The sequence below is a fragment of the Papaver somniferum genome, chromosome 6 (assembly GCF_003573695.1).
Source record: "Papaver somniferum cultivar HN1 chromosome 6, ASM357369v1, whole genome shotgun sequence".
NCBI lineage: Eukaryota > Viridiplantae > Streptophyta > Magnoliopsida > Ranunculales > Papaveraceae > Papaver > Papaver somniferum.
Window position 1 is genome coordinate 151,956,328 of NC_039363.1, and position 21,875 is coordinate 151,978,202.

The 21,875-nt window shown below is 39.9% G+C and overlaps 1 protein-coding gene across 1 annotated transcript; it reads left to right on the top strand.

Annotated features, from left to right (window-relative positions):
• The first annotated feature begins 17,288 nt into the window (after positions 1 to 17,288).
• On the top strand, positions 17,289 to 19,488 carry LOC113289820 (AAA-ATPase ASD, mitochondrial-like). Its single transcript, XM_026539201.1, has 2 exons — positions 17,289 to 18,917; positions 18,999 to 19,488. The coding sequence occupies exons 1-2, from the start codon at positions 17,477 to 17,479 to the stop codon at positions 19,013 to 19,015; spliced, it is 1,458 nt and encodes a 485-aa protein (XP_026394986.1). The 5' UTR covers positions 17,289 to 17,476; the 3' UTR covers positions 19,016 to 19,488.
• Positions 19,489 to 21,875: the final 2,387 nt, after the last annotated feature.

Genomic DNA, 21,875 nt, shown 5'->3' on the forward strand with positions numbered 1-21,875 from the left:
TGGTTAAATCAACGACAGACTTAGGTATTTTGGGATTCCAGGGTTCACGCACCAAAAGATCACCATCTAGAAACCAAGGACGGAATTTTAAAACCACTTCATACTCATCTTAGGTATGAAACTTTATCAGAAAACAACCATTCTCCTCCTTTTTAATAAAGATATCTTTACTTTTGGGCCAAAGGATTTTTAACTGTTTATCTAGCTCACTAACAGTGTAGGTCTTAACAGAATAAGACTTTCCTAAAAAACATAATTTGTATTGTTCTGATCCGAGAATCAAATCCTCTGTAGAAAGCTGAGGCTCTTTTAGGGCTCTGAGACGATCAGTTATCGAAGTAAACTCCATTCTTTTTTGGACTTGTGTGAGTTCTGCTTCCATGTTAGTGAAGCTCAATGAAAAAGAAAAGAGACGGGAGAAAAGAACGAGGTAACCCAAAATTACAAACAAATATCCACCGCAATGAGTATTAGTGAATGTCATACACCTGGTGAAAATCTTCTTACAACCCATTAAGTTATTGTTGAAATTAAATGAGAGGCGGCTACCTTGAATACATCGGCTTGTAAGAGAATTATAAAGTATGTTTGTCCAAAGTAATACAGAATTAATCAACGCGTGATAAAATTTCATCAAAATTGCAGCCATAATTCACAAACCAAGAAGGATTACCAGATTGATAAGGCAAAACCACCCAAATCACCCAGCACCCCCCAAGCACCAACAGCCAGTACCTATAGAGAAATTAAAAGAAAATCCATTAGGAAATTCAAATAAAGGATATATAGGGATTAAAATAAGATAAAATTCAAGTAAAAGATATGAGGAATCATGGAATGATCATTTAAATCAAGTAATCAAAGATTGAAATTTTCCCGAGTTACACCGATTCAGTCGCCGAGTTATCTAGAGACTTCTTGCTTCACAAAACTCCACAGGGGACAATATGATACTGTTCCATGATTTTTTTTTGTCATATATGATCTTGTGTTTATTTTCTTGCTTTAGGGCAACTGGCGGTTTTGTTGTTGTGTGTCGTGTTGATTTTATAACTTTCTTCTAGTAGATTAGAGTTTACTTGCTTGTATGTTGCCACATATAAGCAGATCATAGGGTTTATCTCTTTCTATTTTGGTTCTCTTTTCTCAGCCTGTAAGCATTAGGAGGGTGTTGTTACAGGTTGCCAAGGACAACAGAACTGAAATTCTTTCCAGCATATTTAGAGAGGCACCATTAATATTGAACATATTTAGAATATGCATGAATTTAATAGAAGGGGTGATATTATCGACAAATGCTATTATGACTTGGAAATCAGTAAATAGGCAGGCTTCATAGGGACTGTGAAAGCGTACGGAAGTCTGGCACCGATTGTTGAATTTTCCTTTATACTAGAAGGCAGGTAAAACTTCTGTACAACACAATTCTAATGGTGGTAAATACCATGTTCAATTAACCTACAGTTTCACCGCCCATAAAGGGCTGCATCGTGGGGATGGTGTCCACTTGAAATTGATTGTTACACCTTTTTCTTGTTTTTCCACAGCGTCCTTGTTTTTCTTTCTATTTCTTTTTTTTTGACAAAGGGGATATTCATTGAGAAAAAGCTCCAAACAGAAATTACAGACCCCAACTTCGACATACATGACAATGACACCGTACTAGTGATCAACAAACCGACAAACCTCTAGTGAATTACAATCGAGATTCCCCAGGGCATATACCATATGAGGACGACCAACCGATACATCAAACTGACACTAGTAACATAAGGTCTCACATATAAGTCCAACAGTCACAAACACACGAATCCCAGGTCCAAGACACTAAGATACCCAGACCCGAAAAGACCCGACCCGACCCAGAAACCAACGAAACCCTAGCCGCAACTGTATCATCTTATTCTTCGTCACCGGAAAAGAGCAGCAACAAAGCAGCACCATCGTTACCGAGTTCTAAACAAGCTGCCATCAAGAGATTCGTCACAGCTTTAAGCAACTAGAAGTTAAATCAGTCATCAAGAGGAAAGGACTGATGAACACCAGTTGCAAATAAGTTGTACCACCAGTTCTACCACTACCGTCTTCACCACTGATACTAGAAAACCCATGCGTATGACAGAAAAAACTGGTTATGTTGGGTTAAAGATAGTGCAACAAAAGTTGTTTTGTCAGGCATGGAGCAGTGTGTTGCTGCCAAGCCATATACGACAAAACTCCATATGAGTTATGGAAAGGAAGACAACCGTCCTATGCATACTTTAAAGTGTGGGGGTGTTTGGCCAAGGTGGCCACTCCTCGTTCCAAGAAAACCAAAATAGGACCTAAAACTGTAGATTGTGTTTTCCTAGGATATCCTGAGCACACTAGTGCTTATAGGTTCATGGTAATTGGTGAGAACACCATAATGGAATCCAGAGATGCAGTGTTTTTCGAACACATTTTCCCTTTAGGGTCTGGACCTCATAAAAGGGTCCGCGATGATCTCTCAGATGTTCCTTCGACTAGTCAACCCCCGTCTCTAGATGCTGAAACCGAACCTAGAAGAAGTAAGAGGGTCAGAACCGAGAAAGGTTTCGGTCCAGATTTTGTGACTCTTACGGTAGAGTCTGAACCCCAAACCTATAAGGAAGCTATGACTTCTCCGGAAGCTCCCTTCTGGGAAGAAGCTTCAAATAATGAGTGGGATTCCATTCAACAAAATGAAACTTGGGAGCTTGTAGACTTACCTCCTGGTAGTAAAACCATAGGTTGCAAGTGGGTCTTCAAAAGGAAACTTAGAACAGATGGAACTATAGAAAAACACAAAGCTAGGTTGGTAGCTAAGGGGTACAGACAACATGAAGGATTAGATTTCTTTGATACCTAATCACCGGTCACTAGAATCACTTCTATCCGGATGCTGATTGCTATTGCTTCTATTTATGATTTGCATATACATCAGATGGATGTTAAAACTGCTTTTTTATATGGTGAATTGAATGAAGAAATTTATATGGACCAACCGGAAGGTTTTGTTGTGAAAGGTTTTGAAGATAAAGTATGCAAACTGAAAAAATCTTTGTATGGTTTAAAACAAGCACCTAAACAGTGGCATGAAAAATTTAATCATGTAATGATATCTAATGGCTTCAAGGTTAATGAATCTGATAAATGTGTTTACATTAAATCTGTGGATGATTCTCATGTTATTGTGTGCCTATATGTTGATGATATGCTCATATTAGGTAGTAACCTTGAAAGTATCAATACCACTAAAAGCATGCTTAACGAAAACTTTGACATGAAAGACTTAGGCCCTGCTGATGTAATCTTAGGGATGAAAATCAGAAAGATGTCTGATGGATATAGTCTTAGTCAATCTCATTATGTTGAAACTGTGCTTAAGAGATTTAATCATGAAAATGCTAAACCTGCAACTACTCCTTATGATCCCAATTGCAAATTGAAAAAGAACAAGGGTGAGGGTATTTATCAACTTGAGTATTCTCGTGTTATTGGCAGTCTTATGTATTTAATGAACTGTACAAGACCTGATATTGCTTATACTGTGAGTAGATTAAGCAGGTACACTTGCAACCCTGGGCAGGATCACTGGAATGCTCTCTACAGAGTTCTACGGTACCTGAGAGGAACTTCAAACTATTGCCTAAGTTTTGGGAAGTATCCTGCTGTGCTAGAAGGGTATTGTGATGCTAACTGGATATCAGACTCAGATGAGTGCAAATCCACTAGCGGGTACATCTTCACACTTGGTGGTGCGTCTGTGTCATGGAAGTCTACCAAACAGACATGTATAGCTCGATCCACCATGGAGTCTGAGTTTATAGCCTTGGAGAAAGCTGGAGAGGAAGCTGAATGGATACGAGGTTTCCTGGGTGGAATTCCACTCTGGCCCAAGCCTGTGTCTTCGATCGCAATCCACTGTGACAGTCAAGCTGCTATTGGATGCGCAAAGAATAGTGTATACAACGGAAAGTCTATACATCTTCGAAGAAGACACAAGACAGTGAAACAACTACTCTCTACTGGCATCATCTCTATAGACTTTGTAAGGTCTAAAGAGAATATTGCAGATCCTTTGACGAAAGGGTTATCTAGAGAGGTAGTTAGATCCACATCGAAGGGGATGGGACTCAAGCTCATAGAATAAATCGCCATGAAGGACACTCAACCTTGTGAATGGAGCTCCAAGATCAAGGTTCAATGAGATAACTAATTTTTGGTGATGTCGAGAGAAAGCACTATCTTTGTCCCTCCCTATGGTGTAACCGTATGATAGTGCTGCCTGCATGTTTTAGGATGATCTGTCAGGATCTTAATGAGTTCCATGGCTTTGCTTAAAGCGGAGTGTGGCAGGACACTCTTAATGGACTCACCTATGTGGATGTTGGAAGTGGGGCCGCTTCCTATGAGAATTTGAGCTTTTTCTCTAGAGACATTCATTAAGTCCGGGATTTAGCCCACGGCCAAAACGGGCACAACGGCAAGAGCTTGGCAGCTTTCTTTTTCTTTGAGACATCAAAGTGTGGTTGTTATTTCTGAATTGCACTCACTGTTGACGGTTCAAGACATTGTGTTCACCGAAACAACAAGCAGTTCCGGTAACCTCTCACTATGTTAAGGTTCAATCTCTGGGACACCTTAGCCTAATATTGATGTATTATGTTTTCTCGTATTTCGTCGATATGTTTTATCATTCATGTGGGGGATTGTTAGAAAAAACGCTTTAAAATTACCAATTTTTCCATGGACTATGTTTTGATCCCTAGACCTATTGCCCATTAGTTGTTTTTTCTTTTGAATAGATAAAACAATAGTCCCACATTGACTAAAATCTAAAGAGTTTTAGACATAAATACCATAGAGTTGGCTATAAGGGCATGGCCCTTGGGTCATTAGACTTTTGTGCTTGGGGGGGAGGCTTAGACTAGGGCAAGGTTGCCTTTCCCGTACGCGCGGTGCTTCGCACAGAAGCACGCACGCCGCCGCCGCCGTCCGTCCGTCCGGTCGGTCGGTCGTCGGGCTCGGGCTCGGGTTCGGGTTGGGTGTGGGTGTGGGTATTAGATCCTATCTTTTTGCTGAAATTTTTGGTACGTGTTTTCCACACAAGTAGAAGAATCTTTTCTTTGTCTGCACGTGTTTTGTCCTGACTTCTTTGTCTGAACGTGCTTGTCTTGGCTTCTTTGTCTGCACGAGTTTTTCCTGACTTCTTTGTCTGAACGTGCTTGTCTTGGCTTCTTTGTTGTACGTGTTTTGTCCTGGCTCTCTTGTATGTACGTATTTGGCTTGGCAGCAACACACTGCTCCATGCCTGTCAAAACAACTTTTTTGCACCTTTAACCCAACATAACCAGTTTTTCCTGTCATACGCATGGGTTTTCTTTCTTGTTTGTAACTACACAAACACTATATAAGAGAGTAGTTGTAATCTCAGAAAATACACACAGAGAAATATCTCTTCTACTCTCCCTCAGTTTTTCTATAAACATCTCTTCTACTGTTTTAAGTTCTGCCAAGCTCTAAGGGTACCCTCATTGTATGCTACATTGAGGGGTACTAACTGTAGTTGTATCCTGGAGGTGACTCGCCAACTGCTGTAGCATCTCAGAGGAGTGGCAGGCGATATTGCCTTTAGGACAGCGTAGTCTACGTGCCTCTACATTCTCTGTGCAGCAACATCAGCAACATTATTTTGAGCTAAGTATCTTCTTCTCAGTTACTTTATTAGTAATTACCAACAATCTAAAGGCAATATCCTCTTTACTATATTTTGTAACAACATGGGAAAGAGTACTGTAGACAAACCCCCAAAGTTTAGTGGCAAAGACTTTAAACGATGGCAGTCCAAAATGTTATTCTTCTTAAAAGACCAAAGGCTAGATGAAGTTGCCTTAGAAAGACCCTCAAGAAGGCTTCATGACCGTGGTTATGAAGATAGACTGGATAGGTGGACTAGGAAAAATTACATGTGCAAAAACCATATTCTTAACTGTCTGGATGACTCCTTGTACGACTTTTATAATGCAAAAGAGAATTTTACTGCTTTTGATTTATGGGAAGCCCTAGAAGAAAAATATCTTGCTGAAGCTGCTGGAAGCAAGAAGTTCTTGGTGGCTAGGTTCCTGGAATATAAGATGACTGATGAAAAGCCTGTTGTAGAACAATTCGTCGAACTCCAGCTACTCATCAACGAAATTCTTGCTGAAGGCATGCATATTGATGAATCTCTACAAGTATCCGCAGTGATTGAAAAGCTACCACCCTCATGGAACGAGTACAAGAGGAGGCTGCGACACAAGAATCGTGAAATCACCATGGTGGAGCTGGGGAAAAAGATCCAGGTGGAGGAACTTCTGTGCTGCAAAGACAAGAGCCTGATGCTGAGCAAAGACATGTCAAACAAAGCTCATGTCCTGGACGATAATGCTGCGTCAAAGAAAAGGCACGGAGAATCCAGCAAAAATGGTAAACGTAACAAACAGCGTAACTCCAAAGGTAACCATCTTAAGCCAAAGGGTGGTGTCTCCAAAAACACCATCAAAGGCGACTGCTATAACTGTGGGAAAACTGGTCATATGGCCAAGGACTGTAGGGCACCTAAAAAGACCAAAAATGATCCTAAACAGAAAAATAAGGCAAACGTAGTAGATGATTCTGGATATTTTACTGGCATGGTGTCTGAAGTCAACCTTGTCTCTAATGTGACCAATGTGAGAGACTGGTGGCTTGATTCTGGAGCCACTAGGCATGTCTGTAAGTTCAGAAATGCTTTCTCCTCCTATAACAAAGTAGGAGACGATGAGAAATTGTTTATGGGAAACTCTTCTACCTCTAAAGTGGTAGGAAAAGGCAAGGTTGAATTGAAGCTCACTTCAGGAAAAACTCTCGCATTGAATGACGTGTATCACGTCCCGGACATATGCAAGAATCTTATCTCAGAAACCATCTTACTTGGAAAAGGTTTTAAATTTGTAGCTGAGTCTAACAAAGTTGTAATCTCTAAAGGTGGTGACTTCGTAGGAAAAGGATATGTCACTGATAACATGATTAAGCTTAGTGTACTTTCTTTGAACTTGAATGATAATGCATCTTCTTCTGCTTATGTTTGTGACTCCTCACATGTTTGGCATAGATAGACTAGGACATGTTAATTTCAAATCTATTGAAAGACTTGCTAAATTAGGCTGCATTCCTAAAATAAACTTTGACAGAGGTCATAAATGTGAAATTTGTGTTGAATCTAAATATGCTAGAAAACCCTTTAACAAAAAGGTTGAACGTAGTACAACTCCCCTAGAACTAATCCACTCCGATTTGGGAGATTTGAAATCAACACCAACTAGAGGTGGGAAAAAATGGTACATCACTTTTATAGATGATCACTCAAGATACTGTCAGGTTTATCTTCTTAGAAGTAAAGATGAAGCCCTAGACGCTTTCAAATTATATAAACTTGAAGTAGAAAACCAAAGAGGTGTTACTATTAAAACTCTTAGGTCGGACCGAGGCGGTGAGTATGTGATACCTATAGGAGAATTCTGCAAACTTAATGGCATCATTCATGAAACTACTGCACCTTATTCACCTGAGTCGAATGGAGTAGCTGAAAGGAAAAACCGAACACTCATAGATATGGTGAACGCTATGTTAGCTAGTTCAGGGCTACCTTCGAACCTGTGGGGGGAAGCAATTCTCTCTGCTTGCTATATCTTGAACCGAGTTCCATTTAAGAAATCCGACAAAACTCCATATGAGTTATGGAAAGGAAGACAACCGTCCTATGCATACTTTAAAGTGTGGGGGTGTTTGGCCAAGGTGGCCACTCCTCGTTCCAAGAAAACCAAAATAGGACCTAAAACTGTAGATTGTGTTTTCCTAGGATATCCTGAGCACACTAGTGCTTATAGGTTCATGGTAATTGGTGAGAACACCATAATGGAATCCAGAGATGCAGTGTTTTTCGAACACATTTTCCCTTTAGGGTCTGGACCTCATAAAAGGGTCCGCGATGATCTCTCAGATGTTCCTTCGACTAGTCAACCCCCGTCTCTAGATGCTGAAACCGAACCTAGAAGAAGTAAGAGGGTCAGAACCGAGAAAGGTTTCGGTCCAGATTTTGTGACTCTTACGGTAGAGTCTGAACCCCAAACCTATAAGGAAGCTATGACTTCTCCGGAAGCTCCCTTCTGGGAAGAAGCTTCAAATAATGAGTGGGATTCCATTCAACAAAATGAAACTTGGGAGCTTGTAGACTTACCTCCTGGTAGTAAAACCATAGGTTGCAAGTGGGTCTTCAAAAGGAAACTTAGAACAGATGGAACTATAGAAAAACACAAAGCTAGGTTGGTAGCTAAGGGGTACAGACAACAGGAAGGATTAGATTTCTTTGATACCTATTCACCGGTCACTAGAATCACTTCTATCCGGATGCTGATTGCTATTGCTTCTATTTATGATTTGCATATACATCAGATGGATGTTAAAACTGCTTTTTTATATGGTGAATTGAATGAAGAAATTTATATGGACCAACCGGAAGGTTTTGTTGTGAAAGGTTTTGAAGATAAAGTATGCAAACTGAAAAAATCTTTGTATGGTTTAAAACAAGCACCTAAACAGTGGCATGAAAAATTTAATCATGTAATGATATCTAATGGCTTCAAGGTTAATGAATCTGATAAATGTGTTTACATTAAATCTGTGGACGATTCTCATGTTATTGTGTGCCTATATGTTGATGATATGCTCATATTAGGAGTAACCTTGAAGTATCAATACCACTAAAAGCATGCTTAACGAAAACTTTGACATGAAAGACTTAGGCCCTGCTGATGTAATCTTAGGGATGAAAATCAGAAAGATGTCTGATGGATATAGTCTTAGTCAATCTCATTATGTTGAAACTGTGCTTAAGAGATTTAATCATGAAAATGCTAAACCTGCAACTACTCCTTATGATCCCAATTGCAAATTGAAAAAGAACAAGGGTGAGGGTATTTATCAACTTGAGTATTCTCGTGTTATTGGCAGTCTTATGTATTTAATGAACTGTACAAGACCTGATATTGCTATACTGTGAGTAGATTAAGCAGGTACACTTGCAACCCTGGGCAGGATCACTGGAATGCTCTCTACAGAGTTCTACGGTACCTGAGAGGAACTTCAAACTATTGCCTAAGTTTTGGGAAGTATCCTGCTGTGCTAGAAGGGTATTGTGATGCTAACTGGATATCAGACTCAGATGAGTGCAAATCCACTAGCGGGTACATCTTCACACTTGGTGGTGCGTCTGTGTCATGGAAGTCTACCAAACAGACATGTATAGCTCGATCCACCATGGAGTCTGAGTTTATAGCCTTGGAGAAAGCTGGAGAGGAAGCTGAATGGATACGAGGTTTCCTGGGTGGAATTCCACTCTGGCCCAAGCCTGTGTCTTCGATCGCAATCCACTGTGACAGTCAAGCTGCTATTGGATGCGCAAAGAATAGTGTATACAACGGAAAGTCTATACATCTTCGAAGAAGACACAAGACAGTGAAACAACTACTCTCTACTGGCATCATCTCTATAGACTTTGTAAGGTCTAAAGAGAATATTGCAGATCCTTTGACGAAAGGGTTATCTAGAGAGGTAGTTAGATCCACATCGAAGGGGATGGGACTCAAGCTCATAGAATAAATCGCCATGAAGGACACTCAACCTTGTGAATGGAGCTCCAAGATCAAGGTTCAATGAGATAACTAATTTTTGGTGATGTCGAGAGAAAGCACTATCTTTGTCCCTCCCTATGGTGTAACCGTATGATAGTGCTGCCTGCATGTTTTAGGATGATCTGTCAGGATCTTAATGAGTTCCATGGCTTTGCTTAAAGCGGAGTGTGGCAGGACACTCTTAATGGACTCACCTATGTGGATGTTGGAAGTGGGGCCGCTTCCTATGAGAATTTGAGCTTTTTCTCTAGAGACATTCATTAAGTCCGGGATTTAGCCCACGGCCAAAACGGGCACAACGGCAAGAGCTTGGCAGCTTTCTTTTTCTTTGAGACATCAAAGTGTGGTTGTTATTTCTGAATTGCACTCACTGTTGACGGTTCAAGACATTGTGTTCACCGAAACAACAAGCAGTTCCGGTAACCTCTCACTATGTTAAGGTTCAATCTCTGGGACACCTTAGCCTAATATTGATGTATTATGTTTTCTCGTATTTCGTCGATATGTTTTATCATTCATGTGGGGGATTGTTAGAAAAAACGCTTTAAAATTACCAATTTTTCCATGGACTATGTTTTGATCCCTAGACCTATTGCCCATTAGTTGTTTTTTCTTTTGAATAGATAAAACAATAGTCCCACATTGACTAAAATCTAAAGAGTTTTAGACATAAATACCATAGAGTTGGCTATAAGGGCATGGCCCTTGGGTCATTAGACTTTTGTGCTTGGGGGGGAGGCTTAGACTAGGGCAAGGTTGCCTTTCCCGTACGCGCGGTGCTTCGCACAGAAGCACGCACGCCGCCGCCGCCGTCCGTCCGTCGGTCGGTCGGTCGGCGGGCTCGGGTCGGGTTCGGTTCGGGTGTGGGTGTGGGTGTGGGTATTAGATCCTATCTTTTTGCTGAAATTTTTGGTACGTGTTTTCCACACAAGTAGAAGAATCTTTTCTTTGTCTGCACGTGTTTTGTCCTGACTTCTTTGTCTGAACGTGCTTGTCTTGGCTTCTTTGTCTGCACGAGTTTTTCCTGACTTCTTTGTCTGAACGTGCTTGTCTTGGCTTCTTTGTTGTACGTGTTTTGTCCTGGCTCTCTTGTATGTACGTATTTGGCTTGGCAGCAACACACTGCTCCATGCCTGTCAAAACAACTTTTCTTGCACTATCTTTAACCCAACATAACCAGTTTTTCCTGTCATACGCATGGGTTTTCTTTCTTGTTTGTAACTACACAAACACTATATAAGAGAGTAGTTGTAATCTCAGAAAATACACACCACAGAGAAATATCTCTTCTACTCTCCCTCAGTTTTTCTATAAACATCTCTTCTACTGTTTTAAGTTCTGCCAAGCTCTAAGGGTACCCTCATTGTATGCTACATTGAGGGGTACTAACTGTAGTTGTATCCTGGAGGTGACTCGCCAACTGCTGTAGCATCTCAGAGGAGTGGCAGGCGATATTGCCTTTAGGACAGCGTAGTCTACGTGCCTCTACATTTTCTGTGCAGCAACATCAGCAACATTATTTTGAGCTAAGTATCTTCTTCTCAGTTACTTTATTAGTATACCCAACAATCTAAAGGCAATATCCTCTTTACTATATTTTGTAACAACATGGGAAAGAGTACTGTAGACAAACCCCCAAAGTTTAGTGGCAAAGACTTTAAACGATGGCAGTCCAAAATGTTATTCTTCTTAAAAGACCAAAGGCTAGATGAAGTTGCCTTAGAAAGACCCTCAAGAAGGCTTCATGACCGTGGTTATGAAGATAGACTGGATAGGTGGACTAGGAAAAATTACATGTGCAAAAACCATATTCTTAACTGTCTGGATGACTCCTTGTACGACTTTTATAATGCAAAAGAGAATTTTACTGCTTTTGATTTATGGGAAGCCCTAGAAGAAAAATATCTTGCTGAAGCTGCTGGAAGCAAGAAGTTCTTGGTGGCTAGGTTCCTGGAATATAAGATGACTGATGAAAAGCCTGTTGTAGAACAATTCGTCGAACTCCAGCTACTCATCAACGAAATTCTTGCTGAAGGCATGCATATTGATGAATCTCTACAAGTATCTGCAGTGATTGAAAAGCTACCACCCTCATGGAACGAGTACAAGAGGAGGCTGCGACACAAGAATCGTGAAATCACCATGGTGGAGCTGGGGAAAAAGATCCAGGTGGAGGAACTTCTGTGCTGCAAAGACAAGAGCCTGATGCTGAGCAAAGACATGTCAAACAAAGCTCATGTCCTGGACGATAATGCTGCGTCAAAGAAAAGGCACGGAGAATCCAGCAAAAATGGTAAACGTAACAAACAGCGTAACTCCAAAGGTAACCATCTTAAGCCAAAGGGTGGTGTCTCCAAAAACACCATCAAAGGCGACTGCTATAACTGTGGGAAAACTGGTCATATGGCCAAGGACTGTAGGGCACCTAAAAAGACCAAAAATGATCCTAAACAGAAAAATAAGGCAAACGTAGTAGATGATTCTGGATATTTTACTGGCATGGTGTCTGAAGTCAACCTTGTCTCTAATGTGACCAATGTGAGAGACTGGTGGCTTGATTCTGGAGCCACTAGGCATGTCTGTAAGTTCAGAAATGCTTTCTCCTCCTATAACAAAGTAGGAGACGATGAGAAATTGTTTATGGGAAACTCTTCTACCTCTAAAGTGGTAGGAAAAGGCAAGGTTGAATTGAAGCTCACTTCAGGAAAAACTCTCGCATTGAATGACGTGTATCACGTCCCGGACATATGCAAGAATCTTATCTCAGAAACCATCTTACTTGGAAAAGGTTTTAAATTTGTAGCTGAGTCTAACAAAGTTGTAATCTCTAAAGGTGGTGACTTCGTAGGAAAAGGATATGTCACTGATAACATGATTAAGCTTAGTGTACTTTCTTTGAACTTGAATGATAATGCATCTTCTTCTGCTTATGTTTGTGACTCCTCACATGTTTGGCATGATAGACTAGGACATGTTAATTTCAAATCTATTGAAAGACTTGCTAAATTAGGCTGCATTCCTAAAATAAACTTTGACAGAGGTCATAAATGTGAAATTTGTGTTGAATCTAAATATGCTAGAAAACCCTTTAACAAAAAGGTTGAACGTAGTACAACTCCCCTAGAACTAATCCACTCCGATTTGGGAGATTTGAAATCAACACCAACTAGAGGTGGGAAAAAATGGTACATCACTTTTATAGATGATCACTCAAGATACTGTCAGGTTTATCTTCTTAGAAGTAAAGATGAAGCCCTAGACGCTTTCAAATTATATAAACTTGAAGTAGAAAACCAAAGAGGTGTTACTATTAAAACTCTTAGGTCGGACCGAGGCGGTGAGTATGTGATACCTATAGGAGAATTCTGCAAACTTAATGGCATCATTCATGAAACTACTGCACCTTATTCACCTGAGTCGAATGGAGTAGCTGAAAGGAAAAACCGAACACTCATAGATATGGTGAACGCTATGTTAGCTAGTTCAGGGCTACCTTCGAACCTGTGGGGGGAAGCAATTCTCTCTGCTTGCTATATCTTGAACCGAGTTCCATTTAAGAAATCCGACAAAACTCCATATGAGTTATGGAAAGGAAGACAACCGTCCTATGCATACTTTAAAGTGTGGGGGTGTTTGGCCAAGGTGGCCACTCCTCGTTCCAAGAAAACCAAAATAGGACCTAAAACTGTAGATTGTGTTTTCCTAGGATATCCTGAGCACACTAGTGCTTATAGGTTCATGGTAATTGGTGAGAACACCATAATGGAATCCAGAGATGCAGTGTTTTTCGAACACATTTTCCCTTTAGGGTCTGGACCTCATAAAAGGGTCCGCGATGATCTCTCAGATGTTCCTTCGACTAGTCAACCCCCGTCTCTAGATGCTGAAACCGAACCTAGAAGAAGTAAGAGGGTCAGAACCGAGAAAGGTTTCGGTCCAGATTTTGTGACTCTTACGGTAGAGTCTGAACCCCAAACCTATAAGGAAGCTATGACTTCTCCGGAAGCTCCCTTCTGGGAAGAAGCTTCAAATAATGAGTGGGATTCCATTCAACAAAATGAAACTTGGGAGCTTGTAGACTTACCTCCTGGTAGTAAAACCATAGGTTGCAAGTGGGTCTTCAAAAGGAAACTTAGAACAGATGGAACTATAGAAAAACACAAAGCTAGGTTGGTAGCTAAGGGGTACAGACAACAGGAAGGATTAGATTTCTTTGATACCTATTCACCGGTCACTAGAATCACTTCTATCCGGATGCTGATTGCTATTGCTTCTATTTATGATTTGCATATACATCAGATGGATGTTAAAACTGCTTTTTTATATGGTGAATTGAATGAAGAAATTTATATGGACCAACCGGAAGGTTTTGTTGTGAAAGGTTTTGAAGATAAAGTATGCAAACTGAAAAAATCTTTGTATGGTTTAAAACAAGCACCTAAACAGTGGCATGAAAAATTTAATCATGTAATGATATCTAATGGCTTCAAGGTTAATGAATCTGATAAATGTGTTTACATTAAATCTGTGGATGATTCTCATGTTATTGTGTGCCTATATGTTGATGATATGCTCATATTAGGTAGTAACCTTGAAGTATCAATACCACTAAAAGCATGCTTAACGAAAACTTTGACATGAAAGACTTAGGCCCTGCTGATGTAATCTTAGGGATGAAAATCAGAAAGATGTCTGATGGATATAGTCTTAGTCAATCTCATTATGTTGAAACTGTGCTTAAGAGATTTAATCATGAAAATGCTAAACATGCAACTACTCCTTATGATCCCAATTGCAAATTGAAAAAGAACAAGGGTGAGGGTATTTATCAACTTGAGTATTCTCGTGTTATTGGCAGTCTTATGTATTTAATGAACTGTACAAGACCTGATATTGCCTATACTGTGAGTAGATTAAGCAGGTACACTTGCAACCCTGGGCAGGATCACTGGAATGCTCTCTACAGAGTTCTACGGTACCTGAGAGGAACTTCAAACTATTGCCTAAGTTTTGGGAAGTATCCTGCTGTGCTAGAAGGGTATTGTGATGCTAACTGGATATCAGACTCAGATGAGTGCAAATCCACTAGCGGGTACATCTTCACACTTGGTGGTGCGTCTGTGTCATGGAAGTCTACCAAACAGACATGTATAGCCCGATCCACCATGGAGTCTGAGTTTATAGCCTTGGAGAAAGATGGAGAGGAAGCTGAATGGATACGAGGTTTCCTGGATGGAATTCCACTCTGGCCCAAGCCTGTGTCTTCGATCGCAATCCACTGTGACAGTCAAGCTGCTATTGGATGCGCAAAGAATAGTGTATACAACGGAAAGTCTATACATCTTCGAAGAAGACACAAGACAGTGAAACAACTACTCTCTACTGGCATCATCTCTATAGAATTTGTAAGGTCTAAAGAGAATATTGCAGATCCTTTGACGAAAGGGTTATCTAGAGAGGTAGTTAGATCCACATCGAAGGGGATGGGACTCAAGCTCATAGAATAAATCGCCATGAAGGACACTCAACCTTGTGAATGGAGCTCCAAGATCAAGGTTCAATGAGATAACTAATTTTTGGTAATGTTGAGAGAAAGCACTATCTTTGTCCCTCCCTATGGTGTAACCATATGATAGTGCTGCCTGCATGTTTTAGGATGATCTGTCAGGATCTTAATGAGTTCCATGGCTTTACTTAAAGCGGAGTGTGGCAGGACACTCTTAATGGACTCACCTATGTGGATGTTGGAAGTGGGGCCGCTTCCTATGAGAATTTGAGCTTTTTCTCTAGAGACATTCATTAAGTCCGGGATTAGCCCACGGCCAAAACGGGCACAACGGCAAGAGCTTGGCAGCTTTCTTTTTCTTTGAGACATCAAAGTTTGGTTGTTATTTCTGAATTGCACTCACTGTTGACGGTTCAAGACATTGTGTTCACCGAAACAACAAGCAGTTCCGGTAACCTCTCACTATGTTAAGGTTCAATCTCTGGGACACCTTAGCCTAATATTGATGTATTATGTTTTCTCGTATTTCGTCGATATGTTTTATCATTCATGTGGGGGATTGTTAGAAAAAACGCTTTAAAATTACCAATTTTTCCATGGACTATGTTTTGATCCCTAGACCTATTGCCCATTAATTGTTTTTTCTTTTGAATAGATAAAACAATAGTCCCACATTGACTAAAATCTAAAGAGTTTTAGACATAAATACCATAGAGTTGGCTATAAGGGCATAGCCCTTGGGTCATTAGACTTTTGTGCTTGGGGGGGGAGGCTTAGACTAGGGCAAGGTTGCCTTTCCCGTACGCGCGGTGCTTCGCACAGAAGCACGCACGCCGCCGCCGCCGTCCGTCCGGTCGGTCGGTCGGGTCGGGCTCGGGCTCGGGTTCGGGTTCGGGTGTGGGTGTGGGTGTGGGTGTATTAGATCCTATCTTTTTGCTGAAATTTTTGGTACGTGTTTTCCACACAAGTAGAAGAATCTTTTCTTTGTCTGCACGTGTTTTGTCCTGACTTCTTTGTCTGAACGTGCTTGTCTTGGCTTCTTTGTCTGCACGAGTTTTGTCCTGACTTCTTTGTCTGAACGTGCTTGTCTTGGCTTCTTTGTTTGTACGTGTTTTGTCCTGGATCCCTTGTATGTACGTATTTGGCTTGGCAGCAACACACTGCTCCATGCCTGACAAAACAACTTTTGTTGCACTATCTTTAACCCAACATAACCAGTTTTTTCTGTCATACGCATGGGTTTTCTTTCTTGTTTGTAACTACACAAACACTATATAAGAGAGTAGTTGTAATCTCAGAAAATACACACCACAGAGAAATATCTCTTCTACTCTCCCTCAGTTTTTCTGTAAACATCTCTTCTACTGTTTTAAGTTCTGCCAAGCTCTAAGGGTACCCTCATTGTATGCTACATTGAGGGGTACTAACTGTAGTTGTATCCTGGAGGTGACTCGCCAACTGCTGTAGCATCTCAGAGGAGTGGCAGGCGATATTGCCTTTAGGACAGCGTAGTCTACGTGCCTCTACATTTTCTGTGCAGCAACATCAGCAACATTATTTTGAGCTAAGTATCTTCTTCTCAGTTACTTTATTAGTAATATACCCAACAGTGAAATCCCCAAGCCAAAACAAATAAAGAAACACACAAACAAGAACTTAACATCAAGACACAGTATATACTAGAGTTTACTCACTCGATTTGAGCCTGAGAGACTCAAATCGAGCGAGAAACCCACTAGATCTGGATGAAAAAGATAGGCGGTTAGAAAGAAAAGTTTTTTTCCCCGAGAGAGAGGAAAAGTCTTGGTCAGTGGAGTTTTATCATCCATTGTTTAACAGTACCGAATGGTCTTTACCTAGTCAAACAATAGCAATATTTAATCAAAGGAAAAACAAAAAGAAAGATGATGAAGTGTGAACTGAATAATTTAAAGGAACGGTGAAGAAACTTCCTACATACGTGCCTCTTGGAAGAAAAGGATTCAGATAACCTTCCGTTTTTGAATCATTTTTTTGTTAAGGTTCTTAATGCGCGTGGACCTTTTAAGATGTTGATGGGGTTCGTTCCTTCTTGATTAAGCATCAATTAGCGAAAATGAGCACACAAGGTGTATTACTTTCTATTCATAAATGAGATAAGACATCTCTATTTAAGGATTATCACAACCATTTTAATTTTGGATGTAGTAATTATTAGGCTCTCCTACTTCTCCAATTCACCGAATTTCATTCTTGGTGCACAGAGAAAATAAGAAAGATGTCGAGTATGGGGGAGATTTGGATGGGAATGGGAACACTGATGGGAGGCATCATGTTCGCTTACACGATGATTCAACAATTTGTTCCACGGCATGTCGCTGATTATCTATCAGCTTACATGCATCGAACTATGGCATTTGCAAATCCTTACATGGAGATAAGCTTCGACGAATTCACTGGTGTTGAGCGGTTGAAACTAAGCCAAGCTTACTCCGCAGTTGAAGCTTATTTGGGTCCTAAAAGTTCTAAACTTGCAAAGCGACTGAAGGCTCAGATAGTGAAGGGGCACAAGGATCTTGCCTTTAGCATGGATGATTATGAAGAGATAATTGATGATTTTCAAGGAGTGAAAATCTGGTGGTCCATGGGCAAGACTATCCCGGAAACCAAGTCTTTTTCTTATTATCCTTCGGCTACTGAGAAACGACACTTGAGGCTAAAATTTCATCGGCGACACCGTGAAACCGTCACCAAGTCGTATCTGAAGCATGTCATCAAGGTGGGAAAGGCAAGCATGATAGAGAACAGGCACATACGGCTCTACTCCAATAATGCAAACCAAGGGTATTATGAATACAAGAAAACATTATGGGGTCATGTAGAGTTTGAGCACCCCGTGACATTCGATCACCTCGCAATGGATCCAGTAAAAAAGCAAGAAATTATCGATGATCTTGTAACATTTAGTATGAGCAGAGACTACTATATGAAGATTGGTAAACCATGGAAGCGTGGGTATCTCTTATATGGCCCGCCCGGTACCGGTAAGTCTAGTATGATTGCTGCCATGGCTAAGCTTTTGAATTATGACATATATGATCTTGAATTAACGGCAGTGAAGGACAACAGCGAGCTTAAAAAGCTTTTACAGGATACATCAAATAAGTCTATTACTGTAATAGAGGATGTCGACTGTTCACTCGATCTTACCGGAAAACGGAAGAAGAAGAAAAAGAAAGACGACAAAGAGGAGAAAGACCCAATTAAAGAAAAGGCAGATGATGAAGAAGAAGAAAGTAAGCAGGACAGCAAGGTTACGCTATCTGGACTTCTTAATGTCATAGACGGATTATGGTCAGCTTGCGGCAAAGAACGTATCATCGTGTTTACCACTAACTACGTTGAGAAATTAGACCCAGCTCTAATTCGTAGAGGCCGGATGGACAAACACATTGAAATGTCGTACTGTTGTTTTGAAGGATTTAAAGTGTTCGCCAAGAATTACTTAGACCTGGAGTCTCATGAATTGTTTGACACCGTAAGACGTTTGATCGTTGAGGTAAAAGTTTCTCCTGCTGATGTTGCTGAGAATTTGATGCCTAAAACCATGAAAAGGGACTCTCGAGTTTGTTTGCAAAACCTGATAAAGACTCTTGAGAAGATAAAAGAAGATGAAAAGTTGATAGCTGAGGAAGAATCAAAAAAGAAGGAAAATGATGGTAATATGGTATCGTTGATTTAACTAGTGTTTAGTGAATCAACTTTTGACTTTACACATTTGTTCTCATTTTAAAACACAGGGTTGGTAATGGAATAAAAAGAAGATCGTTAGGGAAGATGCCATGGGCAAAACGTATTACAGATAGGTGCAGCTTGTAGGACGAGGTGTTCCCCATTCGGCCTGTAGTAAGTTTGTTGGTCTTGGTAGTTTTTCATTTTGTTTCTTCCTCTCTGTCCCTATTCTGTTTTTGTTTGTAGGTTGGGGTCTTCTTAACCTCCTCTCTTTTCCAAAACGGAACATCGTGTCACAACCAATGTGCCTATGGTTATGTCAAAGTCTTTATGAATCAATCCCAATCAGTTCATTGTTGGGGTTAATATAAATTCACTAATTCAAGTTCCAGTGATTTACAATTCACTAGATTGACACATTAATTTTCTAAGAATATGCTTCCTTCCACATTCATTAGAAATAGTTTATAGATGCAATCAACTTCATTCTCACTGTAAATTTACAAAAAGGTTGGTAATAGTTCATACATGAACACCCTTTGGTGTGATTAGCCCTTAGTACATACATAGCTTAGACATTGAGTCTTGAGAGATTTAATAAGTGGTGTGGCTTTATTACGTACCAAAAGTCAGATTCAACTCAATTACTTTAGAGCGAATATATGTTACGTTTCACCCAGATATATCTCAAGTGCTTTAGAGAATTTATGTCTCGTGGTTTCATTCCATAAGTGCAGACATTGGATCTAGTTCAACTGAATAAGATAGTCAATTGGCCAGGAAAAGTTCTTGTTGCCATTAAAGTTGATGTGAAATTGGTTGCATTTCCAACTATTTTATTTATACTTGTGTGTTGGTATTATTACTGCTGAAGACAAAAGTACATTTTTGTCTCATGATATATGTCCCCCTGCACATATTTCACTATGCCAATAAGTGGATTACATCCCATGGAACATCCAAATTTGGGGAACATATCAAGTATCCAATAATTGTGCTCAAGTACTTCTAAGCCCCAAATGAATACATTGGACTTGAGTTGGTACAACCAATTAAACAAAAATAAAAATAAATAAACATCATTCAACTATAGCCAGTATCATATTCAAGAAAACAAAATAACCATAAATGGTCAAGATCAACAATCATAGTTTAAGTTGACCGTTTATATGATATGCACTTATCTTAAGACAAAAAATAAACAAAACTAGGCATGTTCTAAAAACAAATAAATAAGCCTAACAAGTACTCGATGTAAACACCCTCATTATATTATAATTACATACCTCAAAATCAAAATTCGATTCCCATGATATAAAGACAGAACCGGAACAGTCTTGGTTGTGCACATCCCAAAACCAAACTGGAACAGGGGACACCAAAACCAAAACTGAAACATGGGATCACGGTTTGGAACAGACCGAATTGGGTTGGAACGGTTTGTAACAGATCGAATTGGGTTGGGCCGGTTTGGAACGGACCGGGTTGGACCGGTTTTGGAAGGACCGGGTGGGACTTATCCTATTTCCCCAGATCTGAACATACGGGATGTCTACGATGGAACTTTTTCTTCGCTTTTCCCAGGTGATGATTCCAATCCACGGCTATTACCACATAAATATAATATCGATCGCATAAACATACATACGCATAAACAGATATACGCATATTATAATCTTAATACTTCAAGAAAAAATACAAATATGCTATGTGATTCTAGGGGGAAAAAATTTAAGAGAAAAATAAGAGAAAACAATCCCTAATTCCTGATTAGTGTATATGATTAATATACCCAATGATTAATCTAATCCCTAATTCTCATCGATTTGATGCATGATTAGTACATATGATTAATAAAAATAATCCCTAATTCCTGATTAAACCAATTGTCACCGTAGATTTAATATACCCAATGTATATGCCAAAATAAAAATCAAAAATAGGGGAAAAGAAAGAAAGATTATATAGGAAAAAGTAGATGCAATTTAGCTATGATTTGATTCCATCAATTTCCACGTTAGCTTGACAATAATTACATAGCTGCGTTGATGTAAATCATCCATGTTGAAACAACAAAAAAAAATCTTCCAAACCCAATCTAGCTCTGCGGCATAGCATCGTGCATGATAACGTATTGTAGTGGATGGGAAAGATAAACATATACAGAGAGAAGAAGATTCCATTCATTAGAGTTAGTGTGTGCTACATAGATATAATCCTTTATATACAATAGAAATAAGGCCCTGGCTACTATATTGGGACGCACATCCATGAGCTAAATCCCTACAACAATTTGGTGGTTTTCATCGTTAAATTGCATACCGAACAAAATAAAACTCCTTTTTGGATTCTTTTTGTTCCTGACTTCTACAACAGACAAAAGTATAATGTTGTATTAGGCGCTAGACGAGACGCCAAGTCCCTCACCGAGGGAAAATTAGGAATCAACATAAATAGACATGATTTGGCACCTTAGGCACCTCGTGGGCTTAGCGGGCCTTTTACAATATAACTCACTTAAACGCTAAGGCCATGACCATTCTCAATGAACCCTGATTTTGGGCATACCTAAATCTTTTTAGGCATACAAAGCAATAGTCCTAACTTGGGTGACCTTATAAGGGGTACCCTATGAGTAGTTCAATTACTTATATGCCCTTAAATTTTTTAAATTACTAATCTATCCCTAACCCTAATACAAAAACCTATAACCAACAAACCTAAAATCAGTTTCATTCACCTTCTTCTTCCTCTCCACAGCAGCCAAACCCGTTCATCTTCTACAAAAAATTTTGCATCGCATCATCGCCGAAATTTGATCGTCGATTCGTGAAAAGTTAATCGACGATTAAACTCATCTATATAATGGGTCGTCGTAAGCAAGTATCTCGTTCTAATCGACCAATTGAACAACCTGTTGAAGAAGAAGAAGATTTAGAGAGTGA

Excerpts from the sequence above, each read along its gene's own strand:
- LOC113289820 (XM_026539201.1), top strand. The coding sequence starts at position 17,477 with ATGTCGAGTATGGGGGAGATTTGGATGGGAATGGGAACACTGATGGGA.